The sequence below is a fragment of the Tachysurus vachellii genome, chromosome 9 (genome assembly GCF_030014155.1).
Source record: "Tachysurus vachellii isolate PV-2020 chromosome 9, HZAU_Pvac_v1, whole genome shotgun sequence".
Taxonomy (NCBI): domain Eukaryota; kingdom Metazoa; phylum Chordata; class Actinopteri; order Siluriformes; family Bagridae; genus Tachysurus; species Tachysurus vachellii.
Window position 1 is genome coordinate 24,487,789 of NC_083468.1, and position 24,111 is coordinate 24,511,899.

General features: G+C 37.9%; 1 protein-coding gene across 1 annotated transcript; it reads left to right on the forward strand.

The window, feature by feature from the left end:
* The first annotated feature begins 3,043 nt into the window (after positions 1–3,043).
* Positions 3,044–23,823, forward strand: LOC132851446 (semaphorin-7A-like). Its single transcript, XM_060878342.1, has 13 exons — positions 3,044–3,212; positions 5,709–5,860; positions 6,103–6,147; positions 7,448–7,637; positions 8,248–8,343; positions 9,138–9,277; positions 10,982–11,160; positions 12,428–12,536; positions 12,622–12,817; positions 17,742–17,857; positions 18,239–18,384; positions 20,595–20,644; positions 21,686–23,823. The coding sequence occupies exons 1-13, from the start codon at positions 3,101–3,103 to the stop codon at positions 22,033–22,035; spliced, it is 1,881 nt and encodes a 626-aa protein (XP_060734325.1). The 5' UTR covers positions 3,044–3,100; the 3' UTR covers positions 22,036–23,823.
* The last annotated feature ends 288 nt before the right edge of the window (positions 23,824–24,111 follow it).

The following is a 24,111-nucleotide window of genomic DNA, read 5'->3' on the forward strand; positions in this document are numbered from 1 at the left end:
GCTGAAGCTGTAATTTGAATTTATTAAGTTATTAATAATTTATTAAGTTATTCAGTTTTTTTAAGTTATTCAGAAAATTTTCCCTTGCATCGTCGGTTCATGAATGAAAGTCTTTATCAATTCAGCTGGACACTGTGCTGCATCTAACACTGCTGCTTTGTATTACTTAACATTTTTCTCCGATTGTGTTGTACAACATCTTGCATGTATGAATCTATGGAGATGAAGTCATGTCATGCAGAAATGCAGTTCATCAGAAGAGAAATGTGAACTGCTATGTAATTAAAAGATGCCAGAAGAAGAAATGTAGTTGCAGTTATATAGAAACATGATGTGAAACAATTAAAGTGTGATGTTGAACATGGCACGATTGTAAGCAGTTTATAACTGAAGCACTGAACCAAACAGACCATCTTATCTCGTGTCCAAACCCATCATGTGGATAAATGATAATATACTTTAACTGGGTGCGGTTTTATGTCCCCACATATCACATGTAAACAATAACTTGATATGTGCCTCATTCATAAGTTCAGGGAGAGTCCTGGTCTTTTTCATCTTCTTCTTGTGTTTCTGTCTTCATGTTTTCAGCTTGAATTGTGGTATAAATTTCCCACAGACCTTTGCTCAGACCTTCGCTCAGACCTCTCTCTCTCTCTCTCTCTCTCTCTCTCTCTCTTTCTCTCTCTCTCTCTCTGTCCTAGATGGAGCTTTTGTTACATTAAGCACATCAAATGGAGAGTTTAACAAATAAAAGAGTTTAACAAATAAAAATAAAGAAATGTCATTCTTTTTAAAGCTAATTTTATTAAAACTGTTTATCTATAATTTGTTCTGACTTGTTTATCACATATGCAGATATAAAACCATATAAACTCAGATGCTGGGGTCGATGCTATTTTATTTATTTATTTATTTATTTATTTATTTGCCTTATGACTTCAGTAGAAAAGTGAACATAAAAGTTTGTTGTCTCTAAAGAAAGTGACATATATTATAGATCTTTTATTCTCAGACAAAAAGCATAATGAAGTCTATCAGGTTTTACCTGCAAGAACAGAAAGCAGAACACCTGAAATACTTACCAGCCAATGTCTTTATAAAACTGCACAGATTGTTGTTCCACAGCTCCCTCTAGTGGATCAAGCTGGATAGTGATAATAAATCCTAATGGTGAAGGTGAAGAATGAAGAAGAATAAAAGTTGAAGCTTTGGAATCTGATCCAGAGATGATTAGATAAGAGAGCTGGAGAGACTTAAAGAGCTTCTTCATCAATTCCTTTAGATAGAGATAAAGTGAGGGTTCAATCCAACTGCACTGCTATCAGCTGGTATTCGAATGGCATTGTGGGTAATGTAGGAAATTGCAAACTACACTGAAACCCCAAAATTAAATCTTTTGTACAGTTTATAAATATTGTTAGACATTCGGGGTGAGTTTAATATTTAATTCTTCTATAAAACCTGACTAACAAAATAACAGTGAACAAATTAGGAGAGTAATATCACAAAATAAATAAATATTTTTAAATAAAATCTTCTTCTTCTTCTTCTTCTTCTTCTTCTTCTTCTTCTTCTTATTATTATTATTATTATTATTATTATTATTATTATTATTATTATAGTTCAGAAGTTTGTTTATTAAATAAGCACCAAAGTATTTGTTAAAGAATCGACTCCCAAGAGTCGACTCTTGAGCTTCGTCATACGGTTCCGTGTTCCGTGTTTACTGTATAAATGTCTCTCATGGCCCTGATGAAGCCAGTGTTTACTGTAGATTAATATTAATAATACTAATATAAATATTGAGCCATGTAAACCATTTGCCACACATTCACACTTGACACCCCACTGCTCCCACTACAAAGCTCCCTCCATTTAAAAAAAATTTGTTCCATCTCTCTGTCAAAGAGTAAAACAATACAGAATTGAATGAGGTATAAACAAATCTTTATTGAATGGAATATTTTAAATAGAATTTTGAGTTGAATATTAGCAATAGCCCCACTTAAACTGCCTCCCTCAGATTCCTCTTTATCCATTTTCAAATATAAAATACTATTTATAATATGACTTGGATCTTGCAATATTAGTGAATAGTGAATATGCAATAGCAGATATCAGAAATGACGTTTTTACTAGTGTACAATGTAATTCCTGATATCAAAAATATGGTTACTACTAAAAATCACACTCTTAATATTTACATTTTAAGGATTGAAAACTGAATACTTGATATCAAAAATCCCTATCATGTGAATGTATAAAAGCTAAAATGGCTTGCCAGACCGTATCACTGTGTTTTATAGTATGCATGAGAGCAATACTTGATCCCTGATGGTTATTATTTACTGAGGGATGTACATTCATATTGACCTGGCATTATGCCCACTCCAATGTAAATCCATTGGTTTCCATATTGCATTAACGTTGTTGTAACCTTGATTGAGAGACTATAAACATTGTCATTTAGGATCGCTATCACGCTACTTTTTGTACTGGTCCCCACACAGATGTTGCTGCTGGAAAGCGCGCGTGTCATTAAGTGCACGATATTGCACGCGCATATGAACGCATGTTCACGCGTGGCGCGGTTATCGAGCTGCCGTTTATAAACACCGTTGCCCTTGGGCGTTTATTCACGCGAATGTTCACGCAATAAATTGTTGTGTGACAGACAGACAGGCCAAGAGATGCACTTGGCAGCACTGCACAGTTAATTTAGCTAGTCAGATAGAGACTAGAGACAGAATCACATCAACTTAACTTTACTGTTATTTACTCTTGCTGACTCTTAAAGACAACACAAGTTTACCTGATTGTTGTTCTCACATTTCACTCTCATTTTGTTTCTTTTTTCTCTTTTCATGGCCAGATGGATAGCTCCGCTTCATATTGTCATCTACACAGTAAACATTAACACGTGCTGTAAAATGAGACAGGGGGAGGCGGGGCCTTGCGTAGTGAGCGTATAGGGCTTGGATTTGTTAAAGAATCGACTCCCAAGAGTCGACTCTTGAGCTTCGTCATACCGTTCCGTGTTCCGTGTTTACTGTATAAATGTCTCTCATGGCCCTGATGGAGCCAGTGTTTACTGAAGATGGCATTCAGAGAAACAAACACTTTGCTCTTAGCATTAATTTGGATGACAGTTTTCAGAGTCTCACTTGGGAGTCATCACTTTACACCGCGGATCAAAGTGAACAGAGAAAGTAAGAGAAATGACTCGTCCTTATAATAATATAATAGCTCTCATTATTCAAACATGTTACTTCCTAGAAGTTTATTTTTTAATTGTCTTTTTTCGGGTTCAACTGAATTAATGCTCATGCAGCTTTCAGACAGCTTTATAGTTGAGATTTGTTTATGATTGTAAAGATTTAAGGTTTAGTTTTGTTTACATTTTAAAATACAAACCTTCTATTGTTCATAGCTGATCATTTTTTGGTTCTGCATCTAATTTTTGGACTTTTTAGACTTTGTTTTTGGGAAACAAATTGAGAAATCTCAGATTTAAGAAGTTTTACTTTGCTTCTCCTTGGTCTTGAATTCCATCCTGGTGTCTGTTGATTGTCTGTGAGATGTTTTCAGGGCTCTTAAGTTTTGAAGACTGACAAGAGTGACATCTCATTTGTAATGTTGCTCCCATTTAAAACAGTTCCCCTCAAGCCCAGCTATTTTTAGGGTCATGATTGAGGACAATGTCCCGTCCAGAGACAAGCTGTTTCGTGTTGAGGTTTTGTTCAAACTGACCATCGAAAATACCCTCTGGGCATCAGCATTACAATGTGGAAGCACTAAAACCAAGGCTGCGATCTTTGATAGCCTCCCAAATTGGTTCAATCCAGTCACCTTTGAAAAAAGGAATCAGGACTTTATCACTCAGATGTTTTCTGGCACCATCTCAAAGCCCCCAGTTTGAGAACCACTGGCACTAGACTACTTGTTCTGAGCAGGTGTTGTCAGTGAACAGGCTGTAAAACTGTTGGCTAAGTTACAGACACTCATGAAAAAATGCTGATTACCTTGGAAAATTTCTCTAACAGCAGTCAAAATGTCATTGTTTGTGTCAAACAAGTAGTGAATCTGTTGTAACATTACAACAGGAGACCATGACTTTGTGCTCAAAGTGATGCTCGCAGCTCCAGTGCTTTTCTCTGTGGGTGAACGAGGATGATGCTGAACAATTCCAGGATTAGCTTTTTTTTCATTGGTTGTTGCGTTACAATAGTGCTATTTTCTGGTTGGCTATTGTGTAGCCTCTTTTTTGATTGGCTGATAAGTGTCAGGCTCGACTAAGAACTCCGGGGAGATGCGTTTGATTCCTGCCCGGTTCCACAGAGACAGCAGTGCGGACAGAGACATTTTAAATATATGATAAATAGTCAGTTTTTCTGCATGGGAAATACAATGTGTTGCAGGAGAAAAGACCAGAATGCGTGACTGTCACTCTCAATGCGTGTCAGCACTTGACAGCCCTGGTTTTGCGTGTTCCTCCTGTGTCTGTGTGGGTTTTCTTTGGGTTCCATCAGTAAGTGAACTGACTAAGAGAAGGTGTCCAGAGTATGTTATTGACTCACACAGTGTTCCTGGGATGGGCTCTGGATCTACTGTACATCTCTGGACAGGATAAAACACTGAACTTGACAGAAAACTGTGTGAGTGAGCGTGAAAACAGATCTAGATCAAATTGGATGAGGACATTTTGTACAAAAATGAGCACAAATATACATGAGTAATAATCTATACTATAACATTTATATACATGTATAAGATTCATTTTCTTTGACAGTGTTCCACCTTAATTGTAATATTAATACTACTAATATAAATACTAATAATAATATCAGTAATTATTAATATTATGAAGATTATAAGTATTAATACTCATTTTAGTATCTTATTATTTTTATAGTGTCTGAGCTGAAGCTGTAATTTGAATTTATTAAGTCCACCAATACATTTCTGTTTATCCAGTTTTTTTTTAGTCTCCACTTATTCCACTTATTCAGAAAATTTTGCCTTGCAGCGTCGGTTCATGAATGAAAGTCATTATCTATTCAGCCAGACACTGTGCTGCTTAGTATTACTTATCATTTTTCTCCGGTTGTGTTGTACAACATCTTGCATGTATGAATCTATGGAGATGAAGTCATGTCATGCAGAAATGCAGTTCATCAGAAGAGAAATGTGAACTGCTATGTAATTAAAAGATGCCAGAAGAAGAAATGTAGTTGCAGTTATATAGAAACATGATGTGAAACAATTAAAGTGTGATGTTGAACATGGGACGACTGTAAGCAGTTTATAACTGAAGCACTAAACCAAACAGACCATCTTATCTCGTGTCCAAACCCATCATGTGGATAAATGATAATATACTTTAACTGGGTGCGGTTTTATGTCCCCACATATCACATGTAAACAATAACTTGATATGTGCCTCATTCATAAGTTCAGGGAGAGTCCTGGTCTTTTTCATCTTCTTCTTGTGTTTCTGTCTTCTTCATGTTTTCAGCTTGAATTGTGGTATAAATTTCCCACAGACCTTTGCTCAGACCTTTGCTCCAAAATCATCACAGCATGAAGTCACAAGCAGCAAGAGAACAGTTCTCTCAGTTATAAAAAAAGTTATATGAGTCTCTCTCTCTCTCTCTCTCTCTCTCTCTCTCTCTCTCTCTCTCTCTCTCTCTCTCTCTCTGTCCTAGATGGAGCTTTTCTTACATTAAGCACATCAAATGGACAGGTGATTGGTAACCTGACGTTGATCCAGGATTCCCACAGAGTAAATATCTATGCCGGAGGACCTCAGGGCCTGTTCATGTTCGATCCAAGAATAAAACATCCAACGCTGAAGGAGGTAAACTGTATCCCAGCATCTCTTTCTGTATGTCACTCAATACTGTATGTAAATTACTACCATACTGTGTATTATTATAAAATGAATAACAGTGATAATAACAAAAGGAAAGAGACAAGGATTTCTTGAGGAACCGTCTAGAAACCTGTTTAGCTCCTGTTTAGAGAGAGAGAGAGAGAGAATCTAGTGTTGGAGATCATGTTTCTGTATATTAATATTGTCACGTTTTTCTTTCTGGACAGGTGAAATTGCCCATATTTGAACCTGAATGCCTGAACAACCCTACTGTAAGTTTCACACATGTGATCTTTTCTGCTTTATAATCAATATGATTTATTTTTAACTAATAAAGTGTGTAACGTGTTTGCTGGTTAGTTTTCATCCTCTTCCAAACATCTGGTCATCTGGTTTGTAAACCAGATGTAAGATTTCTTGCCTGGTGCAAAGTACGGTTATTCGAACCACAACCAGGTTGATTGTTTTCTTCTTATATTCTTATATGTGCTTTGAAAAACAAGGTTCCTTTCAGTTCTATATAGAACCCTGGAGCTCTGGATCATTAGAAGTTTTCCCCAGAAAATGGTTTTATGTAACCTTTATGTATGGCCTTTCGGTTTTCCCACAGCACCGCCCCAATATATGCAAAATCAAAAAACTTTCCACAACATTTACATGTGACATATCAAAACACTCAGAACAATGAGGGGAACTGCGTCATGGGTGTTTGGATCACGTCACGTGCAGCCCCGCCCCCAAAATAAAAAATGACCACAAAATGGAAATGTGATATATCAAAACACTAAGTATAATGAGGTGAATTGCATCACGGGTATTCCAGTGACGTCACTTGCTTGTGTCCACTCGCCTCCAAAAGTATTGGCACCCGAGCATTCCGGCCTTTGGAAATACTTGCTCTGACAAGCCAACATCAAAGTCCCGACAAACTTTACAAATGTAGTTATTATTATTATTATTATTATTATTATTATTATTATTATTATTATTATTATTATTATTTTATGAATTATTATTATTTTTTTCCTTTGGCTACTCCCTGTTCGGGGTCACCACAGCGGATCACGTTATGAATGAACTCTTAATATTATAGCAGCAGTTATATGAGGTATTGTAATGTATTGTGTAAAACAGCATTCGACTAAAATGAGGTCATGAGGTCCGAATGCTTTGGTACCTCTGTGTGGGGTGTGTGAGGTGTGGGGTGTGTGGGGTCATCCACAATGCTGTTGTGTGGTGTAATAGAGTGGTGATAGAGTATAGAGTCGTGCACAGTGTGGCTCTGATCCGCTTTGTGTAAACTGCTGAGCAGAGCAAGTTTAAGAACTCCTCTGTTTCCTAACAAATGCTTCTCTGTGTTCATTGTACCATGTTACACTTCAAAAGACTCCCACCATGAAGCAGACAGAAATAATTATACTTTTAGGTCATCAGACAGCATTTTGATCATTCTGGATAAATGGTCCTGTGACGTCTGTTGGTTTCAGAAGGATGTTTGTTGGCCTCAATTATACAGCCTTTAATTGTTATATTTTTTTTCAGTTGTTGAAATCTTTTTATTGATTTTTTCAGAATTGTGAATATGAAATCTCCATGCTGAAAGAGGGGAGGAATGGAAATCCACTGTTCCTGTGTGGGACCACAGAACATCACACAATCTGCTGTGATGTACATTTAGGACTTCCTACTTCAGAGCACAAGCTGGTGAACTGCTCCAGCTTGAGGCATCCAACACACATCAACGAGCCGTCTGTTCATGTTGGTAAGAAAGCCAACTTTTTTTATTCACAGATCAAGTTTTGGCCAGGTTTAGACTTATTGGCATTCCTTACTTAGGAATATAGAAGAAGGCATTTTTACATGAAAAAGATCTATAAAAGAGCTATGACACATGGTTTTTTGAAAAAAAATCATTTTTTAATGCATTTTCTTTTTCTTTTTGTACTCGTTTCTGTCAAATTTATCAAACTAAGCTAATTAACCGCTTTTGTTTTTATAATATTTATGGAGCTCACTTTAAATAATGCACTAGATTGTACCATTGTATCCAAAAATGTGTATCCAAATACACTGGACATCTGTTTTTTAGATTAAAAAAAAAAAAAAAAAAAAGAAACAATTTGAGGAAGCTTTTATGAAATGTTCTAAAAAAAACAGGGAGGAACTTGTATTGAAGAGGCAGAGGAAGGGCATTACTAAAGCCCTCGTTGGGTAAAGGTGCCAAAGCTGATAAGCGTTTGTAGGGGAGGTTTTAACTGGTGTTTATACACAGTAAGAATAGTGTGGATGTTAAATATCTCAGCATGTTGCCTATTTGACCTTGTACAGCTGATGAATATAATACGCTCTGTGTTTGTTGGTGTGTTTTCCAGATGATTCTCTATATTACACGATCTCAGATCTGGACACAGGTGGCCTCTACAGAGAGACCAGAGATAAATACATCTGGCCGCCGGCAAGACAAATCGGTGAGAGAGCCATGCTGCATCCAGCAGTAAACAATTCACATTTTTGAGAGATTTGTATGAGAGAACAGTCTCAGCACAGGACCTAGGAGTTTAGGAGCTTGTGCAGAAGAGTTTATTGAATCACAGTCTATATGTTGTAATGGGTAAATAAGCAGTGGTCAGACAGTGTGCTGGTATTGATATTCAACACAATCGAACTCAAATCCAAATAGTCAAAGACAAAGTTAAAAACTTTGAAATGCAAAGACATAGCAGTCAATTGGCTCAAAAAAACATCAGCAGTAATGACAATCAGGGAAAGAACGTCTCAGAATGAATTAATACAATAAGACTTCACAGTTATTAACCGGAAATTATGTCATGTTATGTCATATGTGGTGAGCTAAAAACAGAGTAGACTTTGTCTACTGTCGTAGGCTTTGACAGCATTTTGACTGTTAGACGTTTGTGTCATTTTTTTTTTTTTTTGGAGGATCAGCTAAACAACGCTGATGAGAACAGACTTCCATTTCCATGACATCCTTAAATTGATCTATGGTTGCACATGAGGCCAAACAAAAAAGCTGATTGTCAGTCATACAGTATGACCTTCAATTAAATCTGCTGTGAAATCCAGATCTTCCACCGTCAGTCTTCTAAGGACATTAGCCTCTACTGTCCTGGTGTGTTTTGATGAGATTATACTAGTGTTTAAATGTTAAAAGGTTAAATACTAACAGATAGACTTTATCCACTGAATCTAACTTTACTTAGCTTACTTAAACCTAACCTAATATGTTTTTCTCTGGTTTCAGAGCAGAAGCATGTAAAAATCTTAGCAAATAAAGGGAATGGATCACTGGATGGAAAAGTCTACTCCTTCTACATAGAGCAAAACCAGAACCAGAACTCAGACCTGCCTCACTGGATACCTCGAGTTTCTCAGATCTGCATGGTAATATAATAAGTTCTGCTTTTCTAGAGCTACAATGAGGATCGATTCAGATCCTGAGAGAACAACGAGGTCGATACAATTCATAATAATGACATAGATTAGACCGCAGTAAAGAAATTCTCTTTGTGTTTTATTCTTTTTTATACCATTCAGATCAGGAACAAAGAATTAAAGTGAAATTTCAGTTCTAATAACTTTGCTTTCAAATTTCATGCAGTAGGTTTGGAAAACGTTTGGTTTTATAAGCAGATTGCTCCACGCTGCTTCTGGAAGAGTTCAAAAAGATAAATAATTAAATACGAAGAGAATAAATATTTAAAACTGAATTTTTTCTATGTAGCTGCACTGACGTTAACATATTAAAGCAACTATCATTTCTATAGTGACAACAACATCAGGAGTCGGTTATTATTAGCATTTAACCCTGTTTACATGTACACTGTGTTTCATTCTGCCAAGAGAATAGAAATTATTGTCTTATTGGATATTTTCAATCAGTATAAACAAATAAATGATTTTCTGGCTGTGAGTCTGATATAAAGGGAGTCAGAGCTTTTATTGGTTGAAGATAAACAATTTTATATGTTGATGAACAAGAATTCAACAGATTTTGGCATCTCATCCTGGGGCATCTCTATAAAATATAAAACCTTCGAGTGAACTCTAGCTTTTATATAACTAATAATGTGCATTGTCTCAAAGCAGTTAATATTTATATTTGTCCCTAATGAGCAAACCTGAGGCACCTGCGGCAAGGAAAGACTTCCTGAGATACCCCTAGTAGACTAGGTAAAAGCAGAAATACTTCTTAAACACTACAAAGTCTTAAAGTCCTAAGTGTCTACTTTAATATGAGCTTCATATTAACCACCACTGTGTAGTGAGACATGACAAAGACATTCAAAAATGAACATGGACACAAGAGAAACTTCAGAAGTTTTCCGACATGTGGAAAGTCCTCAGGACTCTTTGTGCTTTCTTGCTATCTCATGGCATGACAAGCTGTGAGAGTCTGGTAAAAGAATGAGTGTTGTAGGTGTTAGAACTTGTAGATGGTGAGAACAGGAGCTAACTTGTAAGATAAGATGGCAAGTTATAGGAAATTAATCTACTTTGTGACCGTAACGGTAACGCTGCTTCATGTTACCACTGCATTGTTGATGATTTTCCTATAACATTATGACACAACGTGTTTTATACCTTACACAAAAGAAGTAATTTCTAGTAATTTCTTCTTCCAGCTTTGGGGGTTGGCGTCAGAGCACAGGTTTAGCATCCCTGGAGCAAAGAAGGTTAAGGGCCTTGCTCAGGGGCCAAAAAGTGTCATCTTGGCAGTGTTGGGGCTTAAACCGTGAGCCTCCGTGAGCTTTACACATTCAGTATGTTGTATAGAAAATAGTTAGGCTGTGATAAAAAATTCAAGAAATGAGTTCAAGAGAAATTCAAATGTAAATTAGAAATGAGTTTTAAGTGACTGTGAAATGAGTTTGACTTGTTATTTTATTGATAAAAATCAATTCAGCCTGCAGCTACTGTTTATAGTCTTTGCCAGTTCAGCTCATGACTCCTGATAGCTCTTGATTCAGCTCCTCAGGTAGTTTAATAACTATGAATGCTCTGAGTCAGCACAGCTCACGGCATTGAAATGAAGACGCCTCAGAAAACCTGCTCTGTCCAGACTAAACTAGCTGTTTCTTCTTTCAGGCGGATCTCGGTGGCAGTAAAGCAATGCTGCAGTTCCGCTGGACATCCATGCTGACCGCACGCCTGTTCTGTGGAGATGAGAAGAAGCGTCTCTCGTATACCGAGCTGCTGGACGTTGCTGTGCTGGAAGCTACAGAATGGGAAAACACCATGATTTACGCCCTCTTCAAAAATACCTAGTAAGATGATGTGTTTGATCGAGCACCTGACCAGGGGCTCTGTGTGTTTTGCATGATGTGTATGTGTAATATGTTTCCTGATGATGAACTGCACACTGAACACACTCAAGCTCATTTGTGACCTTACTGACATGACCTTTAAATGCTGTGCTGAATTTACATCTGATATGCTAAAATCATATCCGGTGGGTAATATCAATCAAGAATGAACACATCAAGTAACTGTGCAAAACAGAGCAGTAATGTTTCTGTGGCGTATTGAAATAAGCCACAAAATTATACGAGTTAATCGTGCTTGCTTAAAGCTTAAGTTTAGCATTAAGCATTAATCTGAAGCTAGCTAATGTTAAAATAAGGTTATGAGAGCATCGCTAGCTTGCTATTAGAACTGTAAAACATGGTGTAAATAAATCTGTCACAAGTCATGTGACTTGCTAAATCAGTAGCTAATTTCCTAGTTACCTGCTATCTTTTTATCCTGCTATTAAAATAATATAATAAGAAATAAGATATAAAGTATGCTAGGGCTAGTTAAAGGTAAACACTCTCTAGTTAACCTGCTTAGCGAGCTCACCATATGACTTAAAAATCCTCTCAGGTTAGCTCATGTTAGCCACCTATAGCTAGTGTTACTTTGAAAATACACATACACACACACACACACACACACACACACACACACACACACACACACACACACACACACACACACACCCCTTTAGTTGTTTTTTGCTAAGTTGGATTGAAGTACTTATTATAGCTAAAGATTTCCATTAACATTCCAAAAATCCTCACAGAAATCCAATGGGCATTGACAGTGACACACAGGCAAATAAGGTAGCTACTGCTGTACATGTGCTAATAAAACATATGTCCTGTTCCCTAGAAGAAGCATACAAGAGACACTTTGGCACAGTTTTAAATAAGTCAACAGTTTGAACTGAGTCAACAGCAGGCGGTGTCTGGTTTATTTTTCACTTTAGCTGTAAGATTCCTTGTAACCATTTTTGCTAAATGCTAAATCAGGAATCTTTCCATTTATGGCTGATGCAGAAGTTACTTCTGTTTTCAGTAGCCTTTTGTTTTCTTCAGTGTTTCTGTTCCCTTAGACACTAAGTCTGTAGGTTTAATTTAATAGAAAAAGAAACACTGTGTGTGTGTGTGTGTGTGTGTGTGTGTGTGTGTGTGTGTGTGTGTGTGTGTGTGTGTGTGTGTGTGTGTGTGTGCGTGTGTCTGAATTTTGTATCAATCTGTTTCTCTCCCACAGCAACTTGAGAGCCGTGTGCGTTTACAAAATGTCCGACATCATTCGCGTCTTCACGAGCAACAAATTCACAGCTGAGAAGGAGACTTTTTCTTCACCTCTTCCCGGAGAGGTAAACTACCGTTCCATAAAAAAGAAATTATCCTCACCTTTATCTCTGCACTCCTTGTTTAATCAATTTTAACCCTGTTTTTCAGTGTGTACCAAACAGTCCTTCGTTATCGTCAAACATTCTGAAGTTTATGGAAAGTCTTCCTGAGCTGAAGAAGTGGATTAAACCTGTACGAGACCCTGTGGTGTTCGAGAGCAACTATCACTACACACACCTCCAGGTGGACACACTTGTGAACAGGAAGTCAGGACATAGCCATCATGTCCTCTTCATGAGTCTCGGTGAGCAGTTTTCTATTTACTAGAAGCATAATCGTCAGAACTGTGACTGTAAACAAGAAGCGTATGAGTCGTAATACAGGATGAGAAGACTTAAGAACTTTAAGAAAAAGAGTGTTGTGTCACTGGTGTAAGAGAGGTGTTAAGTATTCATTTACCGAAATACTGACACTGATCTGTTTTATCACACAGACATACACCATACCATACACACTTTATCGCTTGACTTGTTCGTTTGAGTTTGTAGCTAAGATACATGTTGTCCTGACTAGCCCAGCTAGATTTAGATTAGCACTATAGATAAGCTAGACTGCTATGTAAAAGAGCATACGCTGTTAGTATCGTAATACTTATTACAATATAGGGATGATCTTTTGGTCTAACCTCCTAATTCGGATGCCTACTTGATGTCAGAGATTAAAATTTGGTTAAAAGTTGGTCCAATTAAAAATCTATTTGCAAAGACAAAATAAGGTTGATTTACATGATACATTCTGAATTGAGAAACGTATCCCTAATGATCAAGGCAGAGGTAAAGGTAGTGAGACAACATGAAGAAGAGAGCCAGACTCAAAAAGGGAAACGGTAATCATCTGAGTGGCAGTGAGTTCGATTATTAATCATTTCTCTTTTTTTTGTATCTATACTCTGAAGTCTAACAGTGTTTCTGTAAAGAGGAACTTAAGAGCAAGAGCACTTTCTGAATTTGTTATAGTCATGACATGAAATCTGTCTGAAGGAACTGAACACGAGTCTTGCGCCAAAATGCCCTCAGTAATAACTCTCATTTTGGTTCTAATAACTGTAGTGAGGACTGTAGGACTGTTCTTACTCGGATTCTGAATGTGTTGCTCGTGAAGTCGCGAACGATGTCGGACATTTTGTAAACGCACGCGGCTCTCAAGTTGCTGTGGGGGAGAAACAGATTGATACAAAATTCAGACACACACATACACATACACACACACCAACTTGACACACACATGTCAAATTTAGCATTTTGTTCATCTTGTGTATTGATAGAGGGCAATATGTGTTAGGGGCAGAGTTACAGATGTTACACAATAGATCAGGAATAAGCAGAATTTCAAAACATTAAGCAATAGCACACACATTCCTTCTCTCTTTCTTTTTGTGTGTGAGTCTCTCTCTCTCTCTCTCTCTCTCTCTCACACACACACACACACACACACACCTACCCCCCACCCAAAAAAAAAAAAAAAAAGAGCAAAAGCTCAGTTGCTTCACGCACCACAATCCGTTAGAGCTCGACCTAGAGTACCTGGATCGTATGTGGCAGTATATTTTAGATCCAGAAACTACTCATTTGTGAGAAATACTAATCTGCGAGTCCGGTCCATGTTTTCCAGGAGATAAAACACATCAAAGGAGATAAAGAACACATCGTAGAATATTGGCAAAATGACTCATTAACCTATAAAACAATGACCTAAAGTCAGATATTTACGATCACAAACGTCTGTTTCCTTGTTAACCAAAAAGCAGAAGTTTTGAGTTACACATCCTGAATATTTGAGTTCTGAGAAATGTCATGGAGGATGTGTTTATGAGTTCGTCGTACAGACGCTAACATTTTCTGAATATAATACTTATTTTAAGAACTGATCGTCGATGTGTAAGAACAAAGGTGTGTAAAAAAGGAAATGAACCTTCCAGTGTGTTTGCAATAAAAAAAGAGTTAACTTTAAAGCCAATATTTAATATCAGAACACTGAGTGTAAAGAAACTAATACACATAGATTAAATTCCTGTTACTGGTGTATTATGTCTGTGGAGTTTAAAAGCAGGACATTTAAACTGAAGCAAAAATATGTCACTGATATGGCAGAAACCTCAGCATGCCCTCATTTTGGTCTGTTATTTTACTGAGAAAAACCTCTATAGGTCTATAATTAGAAATTCAAATGTAAACTATATTTAAACTCAAATGTACTAAGAAGTGTGAATGTTCTGCTCCGGATGTTTCATAGGTCCATTCATGGAGCTTTTGTGCTCCTGGTTAGGGTCCCAGTGGATCAGGAGACTATCCTGGGAACACACACACGCACGCACGCACGCACACACGCACGCACGCACGAATACACACACACACGTTCAACACACTCATTAGGAGTAATTTAGCATCACTCCTTCACCATTTGACTGGGATTTTCAATCCTTTTACTTTCATTAACTATTAGCTCTTACTACTTCTCAAAGTAACATAAATTAAAGATTTTTTTAAAAGTAAACCACACACACTAAGATATCATGCCATGGTACCTAAATGTATGTTAACTTTTTGTATCTACTTTTTAGTGTGTAAGTAACACGTCCTGTAACGATGCGTTGCTTAGTTAAGCGAACCATCAACGTGAATAAACACCTTATTGCGTTTCAGCATTTCTTCATTCATTATTCATTATATAATTTCGACTGTATGATTTAACGGACCATTCCCTTGATGTATTCTTCTAAAATGCGTCAAAGCCGATGGCGACAAATCTCCTCCTTCATCGTGTCACGCAGGGAGTTGTGGGTAATATTAGTTGTCCACAGACCATCACTTTGAAAATCTTCCAGAAATAATAGACCATCCCTGTGCCTCTGGGATACTCGTTTCAACAGTGTTCAGGACACATTAATTCCTGATTAAGTCTCGGGTAGTGCTCAGGACAGATAGAAGTCTAATCGGGGCACAGGTTTTTTTTTAATGACGTTTTAACTCTACAGCAGCTGAGTTCAGTTTATCACATTTTATCACACATGACTAACAGATGCTATGAGTGTGATACACGCAAAGTTGCTCTTGCATGTTCTCTCTGTTTTAACAGTCAAATAAGGCAATGATGATGCCGCCAGACTTTCCCAAAATTGGCCTCCAAAATAACAAGATTGTGGCTTTACAATTTGAATATTTCACAATTCTCTGGTTTAACGTGAGAACATTGTTCTTCTGTCTCACAAAAAATAAAAAAAAATAAAAAATGGTGAAGGATTCTTTTAAAAATATTGTGTTTAGTTTATTTTTTTTGCTCTACTTCCTATTGCACAGAATCATTGTTGTGCCACATGCCACTGACCCCAAAATGCTGACACCATCACGCTTTAAATCTGCCGTGTCATCAGATAGCCACAGTCCCATGCGACATTTCCTTTAAACACAAGCGTGTGTGTGTTATAATGAGTCAACTAAGTTCCATATGTTTTTCATGTTTTGGGTGTTATCGGTTATTTTAAACATGGTTGAACAGACTTAGCTAGTAATTATAAGGTATAAAATGCTTCAGGATGTGCTGTTTGGGGAAAATAATAACTTCAGGGATGGGAAGAGTCACTCTTCGGATCACGCCACCGCATCTTGTTTATTGCTTTCAACAGGTTTACTCCCTTTTTACGCTGGAAATTTTCCAAAATACTAAAACAGTTTTGTAGTCCTCACACTGGAGACTCCCTCCCTAAATGTTAAATAAACCTCTCCTTACAGAACACACCATATCAACATCAACCATTATTTGTTTATCTTTAATAAAGGACAAAGAAATGTTTAAGAACATCTGATCTGCCCTAAACTCCTTGTGAAGCAGCTGCTACCACAGAAAGGTCACAACTTGCAGATTAACATCAACCTGGAATGAACTTCACTCTGGTGTAAAGGTGCAGATTAGTATTTGAATGGACATCAAGCATCTTCGGGTTTTTTATGAGGCGATCAAAGCTTGCTGATTCTCCTACTGGTCTATTTTAATGTTCCCCAGTGATACAACCAAGGAACCTTCAGAGGTACTGGAGTGGTCTTTAAGCTCCTAAAGTCACAGAATATGATTCTTCTGTGATAAAGACCTACAGAAGAAACTTGTAGAGATAAAAATAACAGATACATTCAGAGATTTAGCCTTGGATGACTAAACACCCCGTGTGTGTAGGAAAGACCCCCAAATATGACACTTTCATTAGGTTTTTCCACTTTCACCTCATCTCAAACTTCTGACAAACCTTATGACTATAAAATCCCTTGTATCGTTGAAATCATCAAAATTTCCAAAGAGGCAGAATGCAAAACCCCCACGTTAGGGTCTGGTTTACTTGTAAGAGTGGGGGACTCTTCAATGAAGGGGTAGTTATAGGAAAATACTAAAAGTGAAATCAATGGTGTGATGAGGCTCACTGAAGCATCTGTTCAGTTTGAATACAGCATTTTTTTTTGTTTGGTTATACAGATATTTTTATTTGTAGTTATTTGTAGACATAACATCCTGTTATCATTTACATATATACAGTACAGTAACTCTGAGTTATTGTTTCCTCTCCAGACTCTGGTGTATTTTCCTCTCTTCACAGTAGATGCTTTCATGATGATCCAAATGATGACATTATACTGTTACAGTGATAAAAGATGTATATGCAGTACACATAAACTGATATCACATTGATATCACATAATTTCACTGATTCATTCATTCATTCATTCATTCATTCATTCATCTTCTACCGCTTATCCGAACTACCTCGGGTCACGGGGAGCCTGTGCCTATCTCAGGCGTCATCGGGCATCAAGGCAGGATACACCCTGGACGGAGTGCCAACCCATCGCAGGGCACACACACACACACACACACACACACACACACACTCATTCACTCACACAATCACACACTACGGACAATTTTTCAGAGATACCAATCAACCTACCATGCATGTCTTTGGACCGAGGGAGGAAACCGGAGTACCCGGAGGAAACCCCCGAGGCACGGGGAGAACATGCAAACTCCACACACACAAGGCGGAGGCGGGAATCGAACCCCCAACCCTGGAGGTGTGAGGCGAACGTGCTAACCACTAAGCCACCGTGCCCCCTCCATTTCACTGATTTAATTTCTTAATTTTTTAAAGTAAATAAATCCGTACTTTGGTTTTCTCCCCCTAGACAATGGCAACGTACATAAAATCCTGGAGCAGGAGAACGAGCCCTTCATCATCGCCGAGTACAAGCTCTTTAAATCCAGGACACACATCTCCAGCATGCTGCTCGACAGTGTAACTGTAAGAGAACAATGAGAAACTGGGACATACTTTCTGTGTGGAAAATCTCTACCTGAACTGACCTCTGTTTATATAGAAAACATAACTACATTAATAACACTATGATAAAATGGCAAGCAATTGATAGATGCTGCTCCTTTAAGGCATTAAAGCAGTATCTATCGATTGCTTGCCATTTTTATTCATTCATTGATCTTTCGTTATATTTCAGTATGTAACAGTAAAACGTGTTTAAGGACCGACTCTAAATAGAATAGATTGTATTTTCAGCACTGTGGGTTTCATTACTGCAAGACCCACTGTGTATTCCTGTAAAGGCAGAAGAAGTTCTTCAGCTGATAACATTCATGTGTCAACAGTTTATTTTTGTTCTTGTTCCAGAAAAAGCTCTTTGTGAGCTCCAGCACTGAGGTGGTCCAGATTGACCTGTCCAACTGCAGCATGTACGGGAAAGACTGTAAGTCGTGTGTCATGGCCCGGGACCCGTATTGCAGCTGGGACTCGGAGGAGTGTTCAGCTGATAATAGGTACGTGTTCAAACCAGCTCGTGTTGAATTATTTCCTGCTCTGGAAACTTGATTTTAAGGTCAAATCATAGTTTAAGCAAAATTAAAATAATAAAAAACAGGAAGGAGGAAGGATGCAGCCTTGCGGGTTGAGGTTTTTGTATGTACCCTTTGTTTGTGTACACAACATATGCAAGAGTGCAGAGACGTGCATGTTGTAATGTTCTTCCTGTTTCACAAAGGGATGTTGCAGCAATGCAGCAATGAAGTCAGATTGTATGAACAAGTTGCAATTATCTCAATTTGCCCATGTTTTGCTTCATGCTCTCCTGCAACCTGATCTCATGCAAAATGTACAAGTGTTCTAAATAAAAGAGTGTTATCTTATAAATAAGGTCTTCTCTAAAGAGAAGGTATGAGTCATTACGTGTTCTTAAAATTACCACAAGAACCACCAACCAGACATGAGAAAGAGCAGACAGAAATGAATGCTGGTTCAGAGAAACTCCACAAACACCAAACAGAACATTTAAAGAGCCTCAAGGTCCTTTATAAAAAGCTTCTCATTTTGTGGAGAATATATTAAAATGCTAATAAAGACTTAATATATGTATTGAGCAGAAACTAAGGAAACGTCTCTAAATATTAACACCCTGTCTAATGTGGTTTGGTGGACACGTGGTCTCTAAAATACAAAATGTGTCTGGGGGCTTCGCTGCATTTGTCACAATCTTTTCCTGTCAGAGTAAAGCAGTGTGGATGTGTTCTAACTGCCCCACAGATTTTACTGTTGAAAAAACTGGAAGATAAACTATTGAGGATAGATGTACTAGTGAGGATAGATGTACGAGTGAGGATAGATGTACTAGTGAGGATAGATGTACGAGTGAGGATAGATGTACTAGTGAGGATAGATGTACTAGTGAGGATAGATGTACTAGTGAGGATAGATGTACTAGTGAGGATAGATGTACTAGTGAGGATAGATGTACTAGTGAGGATAGATGTACTAGTGAGGATAGATGTACTAGTGAGGATAGATATACTAGTGAGGATAGATATATTAGTGAGGATAGGGGTGCAGTGGGTCCACTTGGGGGTTGGAGATGTCACTCTTGCCTGTCTTCAAAACTTAAGAGCCCTGTGTTCTTTGCAAATGCAACACCTTTTGTAGTTTGTACAGAGTTCACACCCTTATTTATAACCATTACCACACACTCACACAGGAACACACACACATACACAGGAACACGCACACACACACGCTTGCAGCCCACCTGAACCCCTAACTATTCTGAGATCATGGATTATTTCTCCACAACCTACCTACCTATATACCCACGTACCTATATACCCACCTGCTCTGACCTTTAACTACCTATATACCCACATACACCTGCTCTGACCTTTAACTACATTCTGATGTGGTTTTGTGACTGTGATGGAATTATTTCTGTAAAAATAACAGACAAAAAGCACAAATGATAATTATCCTGTAAAGTGTCACACTGAATCTGCTTCAACAGGAATTATAGCATTAACCAATATATAATACTGTAGTCAGTGCAGTGAGGAGTTGTTATTTTACAATATTGGAACATCCCAAAGTGTCAGACTTGTTGACTTGTACATTTGACTATGACACATTCTCCTTTATATCTATTTCTAGCTACATTTATTATGTTATGGAATGTCCATAAAACAAGTTCTCACTAACTTCCTGTTCTCACTTGTGTAACAGCAGTCTTTCCATCATCAGCCTCTCTTTTCACCTTAAAAATCCAAGATTGTGTTCATTAATACGGAAAAACCACAAAACTTTACTCCGGGAGTTTAATGACTCACTGACACTGGAGACTCCTTCTATGAAGCTTGTATAAACATCATACCAACGATTATACATATAAATGACACGTGTATAAATCCACATATTATCCATCGTACAATCCTTTCTGAATGAGCTGTTACTATGGAAACAGTATAATATTGTGTACACAGAGTGAGATTTGAGATTCGTCTTGTTGTCAAAGCTGCTGTTATAAAATATTAATCTAAACCTTCTGAACAATCAGAGGCACTGTGCTGTTATAGTGATTAAACTCTGAACCTGATCCCTGACAGTTCTTAGCTGTGTAGTGAAGAATGAAGAGAATTTGTAGAACATTTGAGAATTAATGATAGAGTTTTGGATTCATCTGAAATCTGACGATTGTTGCTTTTTTTTAATATAGATCCTTAATACAAGATGTAACCCATGGAAGCCACACGACATGTGATAATGGTAGGTGTGTGTGTGTGTGTGTGTGTGAGTGTGTGAGTGTGTGAGTGTGTGTGTGTGTGTGTGTGTGTGTGATTGTGTGTGTGTGTGATTGTGTGTGTGTGTGATTGTGTGTGTGTGTGAGTGTGTGTGATTGTGTGTGTGTGTGATTGTGTGTGTGTGTGATTGTGTGTGTGTGTGATTGTGTGTGAGAGTGTGTGAGAGTGTGTGTGTGAGTGTGTGTGAGTGTGTGTGTGAGTGTGTGTGTGAGTGTGTGTGTGAGTGTGTGTGTGTGTGAGTGTGTGTGTGAGTGTGTGTGTGAGTGTGTGTGTGAGTGTGTGTATGAGTGTGTGTATGAGTGTGTGTGTGAGTGTGTGTGTGTGTTTGTCTGTGTGTGTGTGTGTGTGTGTGTGTGTGTGTGTGTGGTTGCATGTTTACTTCATTACACTGTTACTAAACTCCGGTTGTAGACCAAGTTCATGTGCTGAAGGATCAGAAAGATGAATAAAAGCAATAAAGGGACATTCCTAAGATTTCCTTCTTTACAAAATTTGCATGCAGCTCCATAAACACTGGATACACTTTTGTATCTCAAGACAAATTTTCTAGCACACTTAGTATTTAAACCTACAGTATTCCCCAGTCTATCCCAGGTCTATATAAAGACTTTAGAGCAGATCATGGACATCTTGTTCATAACAGACTCTATGAGAACGTACAGTACTCTGTACTGACCACTTCAAGAAACATCACAAAAATCTGTCACAGTTGTGCATAGCTGAACATTTTTAAGAGGTAATTGGGATTTTGCCCAGACTGAACAATCCTGGTTTCATTACATTACACACAACAGTTATTCTGTTATAAGGGGAATAAACAGTGGATTGTTTTTTAGAACCAGCTCATGTGATGTTGCTTATGACGGCCGACGCCATCGATAATGCGGATGTCATCTGACTTCTCAGTCATGTTTATCGAGAAACTTAATATATGATGTTACTTTATGGATGCAGTTAGTATCCATTATCTCTAATATTAATGATGTGCTCATTTCTAACTTCGCAGGTTTCCCCAGAACCAGCCAGTTCCGCAAAGAAGTCGAAACAGACGTCCATGAGAGCGTCCCTCAATACTCTAAATACTACCTTAAATGTCCAGTTGAATCCTATCATGCCTCATATTCATGGCACCACCAGGGCAGTAGGAAGGACTGCATCTCAACGGAACATGACTGCCTTTTGTTGATCGACAGCATGAGCGAAAAGGACGGAGGCGATTATCAGTGCATCGCTTCAGAGAACGGCTACCAGAAGACGGTGGTCCATCAGAAGCTGCAGATGAACGGCGCCTCTGAGACCAGAGCGACTCGAGTAGCTTTAGCCTGCCTTCTGTTCCTGATCTCTGTGATCTGCTAGTGCTGTTCCTGTGTTTTGGGGACTGAAATACATACGAACAAACACAAAACTCAGAAGACCCTAGTCCTGGATGAGCCAGACCATGCGCTTTACTAACACTGAGATTCTTCCTGTATACACCAGTGTTACCACATCATCCACTTCTTCGTTGCACTCGAGGTGTGTGACTCGACTCATGAAGTCCAGAGAATGACCAATACTTCCGATTGCTTCATTACAGTGTCCACGAGTTTCCACAAGAACAGAGAAAAATACAATTTTACACCATCACAAACTGTAAAATCATGTATTTAGTTTCAACAGTGTTGCAAGTTATAATGAACCATTAACAGCATTTGCACTTTGTAGTTTAATTAGATTAGTTTTTCTATTTTTGTAAGACCATAAGGAAGAAAAATCAGTTACAAAGCGTATGAATGTCTCTCACATGAACCTCATCAGGATTTATTTATGATTTAATATTTTGGATGGACGGACGTTTTCTCAACCCAGCTGTGATTCTGAGATGTTTGTGAGTCCAGAGCACATGTCTAACATCTGTTGGTGTGAGTTGTGATGAGGAGGAGTAGATGATGATGAAGAGGTGCAGCATGGGAAATATCTTCATGGACAGCAGATTGAGTGTATGGGATTATTAGACAGTGTAAACCGAGCGAGGAGGAACTTTCCTCTTGAGCTAATTACTCGAGCTAATTCTTCTTAGCTGCGTATACTCAATAAAACAACCTCCTTCCAAGCTTTATTTTTATTTCTAATGTCTTTATATAAGTTATAAGAATAAGACAAAGAAGAGAGAAAGGTTATAGATTTATTTTCTTTATTTTTTTGTGAAATAGTTGATTATAACTTGTATTACATGTTTTGATAATTACTTTTAAGATCTTTCGATCTATTGAAATCGAGCGTTAGTACGACGCTATCAATTTTTAAATCATTTTAGTTTATGTGTGTGATGGATTCGGAAATAAAGAAGCGGGGCTACAGGTGGAGAAGTAAACAAAACATTCCACGAGTCATTTTGGATTACGGTGTAATTAAGTGAGCAAATTATCTTTATTATATATATATATATATATATATATATATATATTACACATGTATGTATAAAAATGGACCACCGCTTAGGAGCGTGAATGTAGAGAGTCTGAAATAAAATTAATAAGAAAAACAGGATTAGAAACAGGGAAGTGATCGAGTTATTACTCACAGGTTCCTTTCTAATGACTGGAAGGTGCAGAGTTCAAATTACAGCTGCTAGACTACCAGCATCTGAGCTCTGAGCTCGGGTTAAAACCATATGAGCAAATGGGAGCTAAAGTTTGTATGTAAACTTCCAGTAAAATATAGAGTTCAATTCAAAATCTTACTATTCACTTATAAAGCACTTCATAATCTTGCACCACAATATCTTACTCAACTTCTCCAAGTTTACACCCCTTCACGTGCACTTAGATCTTTATCTTCAATTTCTCTTGTGGTACCTCGGATTCGACTTACTACTATGGGGTGCCAGATCTATGTTGCCCCCCCGCCTATGGAATTCTCTTCCCCTCGATGCTCGCAATAGCGAGTGCTTGTTGACTTTTAAAACGCGTCTTAAGACATATCTTTTTATACAGGCTTTCTTATAACATGTTTTATTGAGACTTAAATGCACTTTATATGTATATGCTGTTTGTTTGTTATGTGTTTTGTCTTATGCAGTGACCTGTATATTGCTTGTAAGGTGACCTTGGGTGTTCTGAAAGGTACCATGAAATAAAATGCATAAATAAATAAATAAAGTAATGTGCGAGTGTGTGTGAACTGTAGAGGTCAGACGTGGTATCGAAACACACCCATCTTCAGGGATCAGGTCCTCATCTGTCTCAGCAAACTGCTTCCTGCTGCTGGATCTGGAGTCGAGACGAGTAAAAATGCTCAGTGCTTTTCCATCGAGTGGTACGAGTGGGAGATTGTGGTTTTATGACGAGATGAAAATAAATGCAGATATTTTTATGATGTTATGACCACAGGATGGTGTAGGAAGGAAAACTCAGACAATAGGGATGTGGGAAAGGGTTCAGACTAGACTAG

Excerpts from the sequence above, each read along its gene's own strand:
- LOC132851446 (XM_060878342.1), top strand. The coding sequence starts at position 3,101 with ATGGCATTCAGAGAAACAAACACTTTGCTCTTAGCATTAATTTGGATG. Across the intron at positions 5,861-6,102 it reads AACATCCAACGCTGAAGGAG|GTGAAATTGCCCATATTTGA; the intron begins GTAAACTGTATC and ends CTTTCTGGACAG. Across the intron at positions 12,818-17,741 it reads TGTCCTCTTCATGAGTCTCG|ACAATGGCAACGTACATAAA; the intron begins GTGAGCAGTTTT and ends TTCTCCCCCTAG.